The sequence below is a fragment of the Theobroma cacao genome, chromosome 5 (assembly GCF_053813885.1).
Source record: "Theobroma cacao isolate CCN51 chromosome 5, ASM5381388v1, whole genome shotgun sequence".
Taxonomy (NCBI): domain Eukaryota; kingdom Viridiplantae; phylum Streptophyta; class Magnoliopsida; order Malvales; family Malvaceae; genus Theobroma; species Theobroma cacao.
The window spans coordinates 34,167,903-34,177,388 of record NC_142643.1 but is presented as its reverse complement, the minus strand read 5'-3'; the positions used below and the strand labels follow the sequence as shown (position 1 = coordinate 34,177,388).

The 9,486-nt window shown below is 33.4% G+C and overlaps 1 protein-coding gene across 2 annotated transcripts; it reads left to right on the top strand.

Moving 5' to 3' along the window:
- The first annotated feature begins 746 nt into the window (after positions 1-746).
- Positions 747-8,971, top strand: NTRC (NADPH-dependent thioredoxin reductase C). 2 transcript variants are annotated; one of them, XM_007028606.3, is made up of 11 exons: positions 747-895; positions 1,015-1,208; positions 2,284-2,491; positions 2,602-2,707; positions 3,154-3,419; positions 4,978-5,257; positions 6,524-6,631; positions 6,811-6,897; positions 7,016-7,120; positions 8,258-8,388; positions 8,602-8,971. In XM_007028606.3, exons 2-11 carry the CDS (start codon positions 1,061-1,063, stop codon positions 8,660-8,662), a joined length of 1,500 nt encoding a protein of 499 aa, XP_007028668.1. In that variant the 5' UTR covers positions 747-895; positions 1,015-1,060; the 3' UTR covers positions 8,663-8,971. The 2 variants fall into 2 exon arrangements, with proteins under 2 accessions (XP_007028668.1, XP_017977153.2); XM_018121664.2 differs by lacking the exon at positions 747-895 and having other exon boundaries at positions 913-1,208.
- The last annotated feature ends 515 nt before the right edge of the window (positions 8,972-9,486 follow it).

Sequence of the window (9,486 nt, the reverse complement as noted above, 5' to 3'; positions counted from 1 at the left end):
TTAGACAAATAAACATATTTTTAATAAAAATTAATTATTTATAAATATTAATGTAGATGCGTAATAATTAGCATAAAAATACTTATAACGAAAATTAACTTGTTAAAAAGCTTAACGTAAATTTATAAGAATAAATGTAAAAATTCATAAAGTTGAAATAAATATTGTTACAATATTGATGTGAATGTATAAGCATTCATATTAGACAAAATAAACATATTTTTAATGAAAATTAATGATTTTAAAATACTAAAATAAATGTATAACAATAAAAATAAAAATATTTATAATGAAAATTAACCATTTAAAAGTCATGATGTGAATGTTAATGTTAATGTTAAATAACCTTTAAATATTAATGTTCCTCTTATAATTATATAATAATTATAATGTTAACATCAAATGTTATTATACATTTTATCTATAAATTATAGTATAATATTTAAATATTTCATAATAATGAGTTGAACGTAATTAAAGTAGTTAAATGTAATGTTAATATTAAAAAATAATATTTTTTATATATCAACGTAAAAGAATAAGATTAAAAATTATATAGATATATTGTTTACGTGTTAACCTATTTAACAGGTTTACTATTTAGTTTCTTGTAGTTATATTATTTGACATTATAGTAAGCTTAATTGTAGGCCTGCCTAAGTTTGGTTTACACTTAATTTGGACGGCAAACTGTCAAGCATATTTCAAAACATAAATCAGTCGAGGAAGTGCAAAAGACAAAGAAAAAGAAAGAAAAAACTAGTTTTGCAAGAGACAAACGAAAGAAAGAAAGAAAGAAAGAAAGAAGGGAATAGGGTCCTTATCTGGAAGGCATGAGGCTGGAGATGGATAATCTCGATGACAGCCTTACCCAACAGAAGCGCCTCTCTTAACAGTAATACCAATAACAGGCCCATTTTCTTTTTGTTTTTCTGATTTTCTCTCTTCTTACATTACATTCTTTTTCTCTCTATTATTTTGTATGGTCTGAAATCGTATGGCTGTTTCTCCCAGGATAGGAATCGGAATCGCTCCCACTCCTTCCGCTCACCGTCTTGCTATGTCCACTCTCTCCAACCCCTTCTTCTTTTTCTACTCTTCTCCTCCACCCACCCTCCGTTTTCACTCGCCCTCCACACGCCCTCGCCCCCTCTCTCTCCGTCCCAAGGCCTCTGCGGCCGCCCCCGTTGAGCCTCCCCCCGTTCCAGGTCGCTCTTTCTTTCTCTGTTTCAGTATTTTATGCTAGTATACTGTGTTTTGTTTGCATTTTCCATCTTCTTTTATTGGATTCTCTTTTTTTTTCCAAATACTGACTGGCTGGACTGCTAGCTTCATTTGTTTATGTATTTTGTTAGGAAATATTGAATTAAGACAGATATCTGATTTTGCCTTAGCTTTTATTTTGCTAAATTAATTCCATATGAAGCTAAAATACTGTGGGTTTGGTTTTTTCTTTTTCTTTTTAAAATTCTACAAGGAATGTGCTTGTAAAATGGTAATGAGCAGTGGCATTGTAATATAACGATACTGAGAAGTGCTAAAGTTACCTCCGGTTCGACAGTCTGACTACCCTTTGGAAATAAATGCCCATAAATTTGCTGTTTCATACCTCCTTATCATTTGCTAGTAATCTGACTGTTCCATAGGTAGAATAAATAGCATTATCCAACGATGCTAAGGGTGAAGTTGAGGTTGTGGTTGGTTGTTACTTGCTTTAAATTTGAAAGAAAAAAAGAGCAAAATGTGCTTATGGATGCAAAGACAAAAAATTTTTGAAAAATTAGAATCTTGACTTTTATGAATCGCAAAATCAAAATCTTAACTTTGTGGGGAATAATATGTAAATCTGTACCATTTGCTTGTATATCAATTAAGTATCATTCACTTGTAAATCTTTGTTTTTGCTTTTAAGCATAAATTTTAAGAAAGAAAAAAAACAAATAGTAGGATTAATACCCAAACTGAGCCTAAGTTTTCAACTGCAATTTGTGACTGGTGTGGGTGTTAATAACTGTTATCGTAATGTGAAGTGCAAAACATCTCCTTTATAATTCTCTCTCTCTCCAAAAAGAAAAAGCACTTTATAATTTTGTAGGACTTTACTTTCTTGAGGTTAAATATCTATAAATGTATAGCATACAACTTTTACTTATGTCATTTAAACGTTTCCTTCGAGCTTAGAATAAAGGGATGTTAAGGGTTATGTTTTTCTTGTTTGTGTCAACAATGTGAGCATAGGAAGTTTGACAGCCTGAGTGATGATTTTTGTGTTTTCTCTTGCAGCTAAATCAGTCGAGAATGTGGTGATCATAGGTTCAGGTCCTGCTGGATATACGGCAGCAATATATGCAGCTCGTGCCAATTTGAAGCCTGTAGTGTTTGAGGGATATCAAGTTGGTGGTGTTCCTGGAGGCCAGTTGATGACTACCACTGAAGTGGAGAACTTTCCTGGTTTTCCTGATGGAATAACTGGTCCAGATTTGATGGATAGGTAGTTCAAAGAAGGGGGAAAGCCAGCCTTTTTTGGTCTGCAATTTTTATTGGCAGCTACTCTTTCAACTAGAATTATAGAACATAGTCTTGATATCATGTTTTGACTAGGATGCGACGACAAGCTGAGCGTTGGGGAGCAGAATTGTTCCAAGAAGATGTGGAACACATTGATGTTAAAAACAATCCATTTACAATACGGAGTAGTGAACGCGAGGTGATGTGAATTTCTTGGATTCTTGTTCTGTTGTTATGTTGAAGCAGTTAAAATTATTAGAATAGTGGATTACCTGAACATATTTCCAATTATTAGATACAATGGCTAGAATCGCATCAGTTGTGGCCAAACATAAAACCTTTCTAGGACTCTAAACTAATTAATTTGTTGGCCGAATGTAATTCTATTTGATGTGATACCAGCCTTTTACTTGGAGCACCATATTTCAGTTGAAAACTTTTGCTTGCTTGTTATGTTGCCCATGTAAGTTAGTTATTCAGTTACGTGATGCTACCATCTCCAAAAAGAAAAGGAGAATATTAAGTTGTTTATATTTTTTGTTATTCCGATGTTGAACTTTTAAAGACTCGGTATTTATTGGTCTTTGGATGACTTTTTTTTGCGCTTATTGTTTATTTAATTTGTTTCTTAAATTTGAATGTCAGGTTAAGTGTCACAGCATGATTTTTGCCACAGGAGCTACAGCAAAAAGGCTCAGGTTACCCCGTGAAGATGAATTTTGGAGTAGGGGAATTAGTGCTTGTGCAATTTGTGACGGAGCATCACCATTGTTTAAAGGTCAAGTGCTTGGTGTGGTTGGAGGAGGTGATACAGCTACAGAGGAAGCATTGTACTTAACTAAGTATGCTCGTCATGTTCATTTACTTGTTCGTAAAGACCAACTAAGAGCATCGAAAGCAATGCAAGATAGGTGAGTTTGACAAACTCATGTTTTTTTTTTTACAAAAATTTTACGACTGATACTTTACATTGTGCTTTAATAATTGGTTGTTCAAATTTCTTACATGCGTATATAATGGTTATGGAAGGCAGTAATATTCCTGCTTGTGAGATATCTTATCAAAAGCTCTTGACTATTTTTCTTTTTGATAAGCAAAAGCTCATGACTCTTGTTCTTAACTATTTTCATTTTATTCTATTTCTTATAGTGTTATTGAAACTTTAATGCCTATGTGTTTTCTTATTCTTTCTGACCTTTTTCTCTTCATAATCAACCCATATGATGTGCATTTGCTTGCAGAAGTTGTACATGTCAGATGATGTGCAAAGTGACAACTCTACTTTGAATGTTCCCAATTGTCTGTGGACCTTTTTTTTTTTTTTAATTTTTTGGCTACATCTATGGACCTCATTATCATTGGCAACAGTCCTGAAAATGCAATTAAAGTTCTTAATCTAGATTGTCTGCAAGTGAAAAAAATTACGCAATACTAATCCTTCCCCATTTGCCTGTGCACTTGTCTGTTTCTCTCCAATAATTAGCTTCATCCTTGTGCTCCTCTTTAGCTATGGTTAAGACCGGTTAGAATAGTGAATTTATAAAAGGTTTCTTCTATCTGTGTGAACATTTAGAACAAATGGAGCATGGAGCCATATTATAGTGCGTAGGAGAAGGAAGAAACATGATAGGCTGTTCTTTCTTGAATTTTGTTCCAATAGAGGTGATATGTAAATGGAGCAGTCATTGCACATATCCTATAACCTTTAATATGGAAGAATCATTTTAACCTGAAAGTTCTAATTACATTATAAATTGTCATCTAATTTATCTTGGGTTTTTGTATATTTCATTTTTTAAATTGTTTCCCTCCCTTTCAGAAAACTGTCTTTTGGTAGGTATCAACAGTTTGCCCTTTTATCCTTGTGGAAGGGGTGCATCAAAAAAGGTTTTTTTTTTTTTTTTTACAAAATTAATTTATCAGCATGAAAGTATCGTACACATTTTTTTTTTTGTTCAATTGCAATAGAAGGTCTCTAGGCTATTGGTTTGTTATGTCAATTATGGTGGGAATACCTCGGTAATATAAAGAAGTTGCTACTATGCTTTTACCATCACCATCATCATAGAAGTTGATGCTATCTCTTACTTTTTCAAATTGTTACCTTCAATTGATTTAGTAAATCCTCTTATAGAAGGTTTCTGCAGTTTTAATTTTTTCACTGCTCTTTTGCTAGTCTAGAACACATCATGTGATTTAATTGAACTATGCCTTTGAAATTTCTATAAAAATTTCATTTTATATTATTTGAAATATCAGGAGTGAATTATCTAGAGGCTTAACGCTTTGCTTTAATGGAACTTGTGGTGAACGTATGCGTTTCACATCACCCTTTTTTCTTTTATTTCAATGGAATTATGTTAGTTGCTTAGCTGTAGCTGAAATTTCTCATGTTGGTTCTAATTTGTATGTCGAGTTTTCAACTCCCTGAATGTTTGTTTAACAGGTTAATTATCGCGAATGTTTCAGAGTTTACAACAATCCAAATATCACATTGCACTTCAATACAGAGACTGTGGATGTTGTTAGCAATATGAAAGGTCAAATGTCGGGCATATTAACCAAAAGAGTTGATTCTGGGGAGGAATCTGTGCTCGAGGCAAAAGGCTTGTTTTATGGTATAGGACATTCGCCAAATAGCCAGCTGCTGCAAGGCCAAGTCAAACTTGACAGCTCAGGGTATGTGCTAGTAGAGGAGGGTAGTGCTAAAACTTCTGTAGAAGGTGTATTTGCAGCAGGAGATGTGCAGGTAATCTCGATGAAATCAATTATTCTATCCTCTATCTTGTATTATCCTTGGGACCAGTCAGCAAATAATGTGTCTCTCAAAGAATTTGAGATTTGTATTCCATGATTGACAGAACTTGTGGCATGGTCACAATAGTGTGCCAGAGTTATACTAATCACACAATGGAAACACTAGTCTTTGGCAATAAATTCTAAGACTTTCAGATGAGCATCTAAAATTCTGGGATTACTCTAGCATCAGTTAAAGTAGGTACATGGAAGGAAACATTAAACCATGGAAAATGATAATGGAATATAACTACTTCAACCATTTAAAATGATAATGCAATTACCCAAACAACACAATTAGCAATGCTGTTATTTGGAAATGAAGCATTTTAAAATGATTTCATTTCAAAATTCCTAATCCAAATGCACCTTAAGATTATGGATGTGTGGAAATAATAGCAACATAAAGTTCTTATTTTTGATAATAAGAAATAATGAGGAATTTGGATCCAATCATAGTCATGTCTATTGATTTGGGGGAATATACCTAGTGTAAATTTCCGTCAAAGAGGTTCCATATCCTGAAATATTAGTTTGACCAAAATGATTGATGCACTTTAAAGTTCTTCTAGAATTCAGATAATTTGGTAACATTGTGTAGAATATCTCAACCGTGTCATCTATTGAAATTGCATTAACTAGCCTCCTTTTATCTTTCTTGGTGGAATGTGCCTGTTTCTGATGTATATGCCTGAGTATAATTGTATTATAGTAGAATTATGGGAAAAAGAAAAAAAAATGAAAAAAGGTATTTTGAGGTGTAGGATGGAGCTTTTGTCATATTTGTTTATGAAACTGTGATTTGTAATCTATGTTTCTCTTAGTTAGGTATAAATGTCAGGCATGGGCATTTGTCCAACATGAGCATGTTGAAATTTTTCTAAGGTTTTTTCTTATATTTGGAGGGGTCACCCGGCCATAGCATACCCCCTTTGAGGTGTTGAATCTTTATATGGCCCAAGTACTTAAAGAAAACTGAAGAGTCAAAGCAGCATAGAGTATAACCATGGAAGGTGACATCTTTTCTTTTGACAGTTTCTAAATATGAAAAAGAAAATTAGTCACTTCATTAATGCTTAAGTGCATCCTCTTGTTACAATAAACTAATTTGTACTTGTCTTGCCTCATAAATTCAAACTATCATCAGACTTCACATTTTTGGAAAGTCTATATTATTATTAAATTATCTTGTAGCTTCATTGTCCATTTTATTGAATAGGACCACCAGTGGAGACAAGCCATAACTGCTGCTGGATCTGGATGCATTGCAGCTTTGTCTGTTGAGCGGTACCTAGTTAGCAATAATCTCCTTGTTGAATTTCATCAGGTATGCATCTTTCTAAAAAATGCCAAGTTTGGCTTTTCTTATTAATTTTTGTGAGAAGCTTTTTTTGGTAAATGAGGTAGTCTGCCTTCTTTTGTCCAAGTTGTTTATTAACTAAGCTCCTTTGTACTTTATCCCGCACATGCTTTTATTAATCTTCTTCATGAACTTCTATCTTACAGCCTCAAACTGAAGAGGTTAAGAAGGAGCTGACAGATAGAGATGTTCAAGAAGGTTTTGACATTACACTAACAAAACATAAGGGTCAGGTGTGTATGCTTTTAATCATCTTAGATGATGGTTTCCTTTATTTGATTTATCGAATATTCCCATCTTTGGTTTACAATTAGTGTTAGCTCTAAGTCTGTATTCATATATCTACTCCAGTATGCCTTGCGAAAGTTGTATCATGAGAGTCCAAGGCTTATATGCGTATTATATACTGCACCAACTTGTGGTCCATGTCGGACTTTGAAGCCAATTCTTAGCAAGGTAACATTATTTTTAGTTGTGTCAATTTTGCATGCCATTAAGCTTCCAGTGTCCAATTAATTCATGTTGGTGGTGAAATCTTTTTAAGTGTGATTGGTATGTGGTTTCATATTTTGAGGGTTACATAGAATAATTCTACTAAGTTTGTGTAAGGGTCTCTGAATCTTTTGATTGGTTGATTATGATGGAAGTTAAAAAATTATATCATATTGCTTCCCAAATGTTTGGCTTGCATCCAGCTGTTAAGGAAAATACTCAGTGCAACCTGGAAGTGGATATTGCGATGTATAAAGATATACTTTCATAAGACATGGGATATATCACTTCACTCAAATGGGCTTGATGTCTTTTCCTTTAGCAAATTCACTTGTGTCATTGTTTTAAGCACTTGTTACATGCCTTGTGGGTTCTTCTTAGATGTTCTAATGCATGGATAATCCTTATTCAGTGTTTATGTATCATAATGTCACATTATGAAGCTGTCATTTCTGAGCAGCATGCTGTTTTTAGCTGAGAATATTGACAAATTGACTAAGGTAGAAGAATCAATATAAGCTTTGATCTTCAATTCTTAAATATTGTGTAAGTTATGTTAGAATAAAAAGCACTAGGGAAGGAAGAACAGATTACAATTCAAAGAGCATGAAGAACAGTTTTCTCTGAAATTGGTATAGTTAGACCTAAAGCACCTAAATACTAAAAAATACAGTTTTTCATTTCCTTTTAATCATCAATCTTTGCAATTGTTGACATTTTTGCAATACAAGAAATGTAACTCAATCTCTTTGCCATATGATGGAATGGCTATAATTAGAATGTAGTAAGTAATTTGGTATAGCTAACTCTGATGATTATCATCTGTATTTCATCTCAACATGTATCTGAAATGCCTCTATAATTTATTCTTTGGTGGCTATATTAGATGGCATTGAAGCAATATGTTATAGACAGCTCAAAAGTTGGAAATATTATTTAGTTCTTTCAAGGTATGAACAAAGTGGGGAATTGCATGCTTATTGTATATATTCAGTCATATTTCATGTATTATAGAATGCATCTTTTCTAATGTGCAATTTCTCTTTTATTCAGTGGCTGACTATTGATTTGCTTATCTTTCGCTAAATTTCTCTATTGCAGGTGATTGATGAATTTGATCAGAATGTACATTTTGTTGAAATTGACATTGAGGAAGATCCAGAAATTGCAGAAGCTGCTGGAATTATGGGCACCCCATGCGTGCAATTTTTCAAGAATAAGGAGATGATCAGGTTGGTTAATCTCATTCTTATTAAATTTTTTCCTTGTACGATGCCTGTATTTTGTTTATCTTCTGCTATCTATTGGCATATGCAAAATGAACTTGTTCTGAAGTACATTGATGATTAGGGTTGTTGCAAAAGATATGCAGTCACAGATAAAACTATTAGTCCAAGGTTGTTCGTTTTTGCCTACCACCAATTCTTATTATGCTGGTTATGCAGGACTGTGTCAGGGGTCAAAATGAAGAGAGAGTACAGAGAATTCATTGAAGTGAATAAATGAGAGTATTTTACTGCTTGCTATTATATCATCATTTTGTCATTCAATTTTGTTCTGAAAAGTTATTTGAATAATGCTTCAATTTTAAAATGATATCTTGTATTGATCAACTACACTGTAGATTACACATGCAGAGTTGCCAATGCATTGTGACGGTTTTTTGTTCTCCAATCTTGTGCTTCAGTAATATGTATATTTTGCATTCAGTTAGGAATGTTGTTTACAAGGTGGACTACGTGCTCCTGACTAGAATAATTGGCAGCTATTCTGTATTCAATCCCTTCAGTCTTTTATGGAAATTTTTTTTTAACACAGGTTTGTGCATTTGGTCATAGTCATTGAGTTGGATTTCATTGATAGACATGAAAAATATTTGTTATTTCCATAACTTGCATCACTATTGAGAAAAATGGATTGCTTTCTGATTTAATCTGCCATCCTCTTTTAAGCCTTCCTTGTGTTGAGACCACAAATGGCTGTATGAGAATTGAGTTTTCTATTAGTTGACTGGGCAATATGTGAAAGCATGATTATCCCAACATTTTCTTTGAAGTATGACCAGGCCTTTTTGTGTTCTCGTTATATGATCTTGACTGAATTTAGTTGTCTACTTTCATAAGCTTATAAAAGTGACCTTGCCTATGTTTGGGGGGAAAAAAAAACTGGCTGCTTTAATTAAACTGCAGAAATTGTCAACAAAAATCTCATAAATTGATACAACAATGTGATATAAGCTTACCTCTGGTGGTCTCATACTCATCATCACATTTGAGAGAGAATCTCATCAATGGGGCTCCCCGATTCTAGGGTTTCTAGACTCCAAAGGT

What these genes read in the sequence shown, in the direction of transcription:
- NTRC (XM_018121664.2), top strand. Translation starts at nt 998, where the DNA reads ATGGCTGTTTCTCCCAGGATAGGAATCGGAATCGCTCCCACTCCTTCC. An exon ending in TCGAAAGCAATGCAAGATAG is followed by an intron (nt 3,420 to 4,977) that starts GTGAGTTTGACA and finishes CGAATGTTTCAG; the next exon opens with AGTTTACAACAATCCAAATA. An exon ending in TGAAGCCAATTCTTAGCAAG is followed by an intron (nt 7,121 to 8,257) that starts GTAACATTATTT and finishes TCTCTATTGCAG; the next exon opens with GTGATTGATGAATTTGATCA.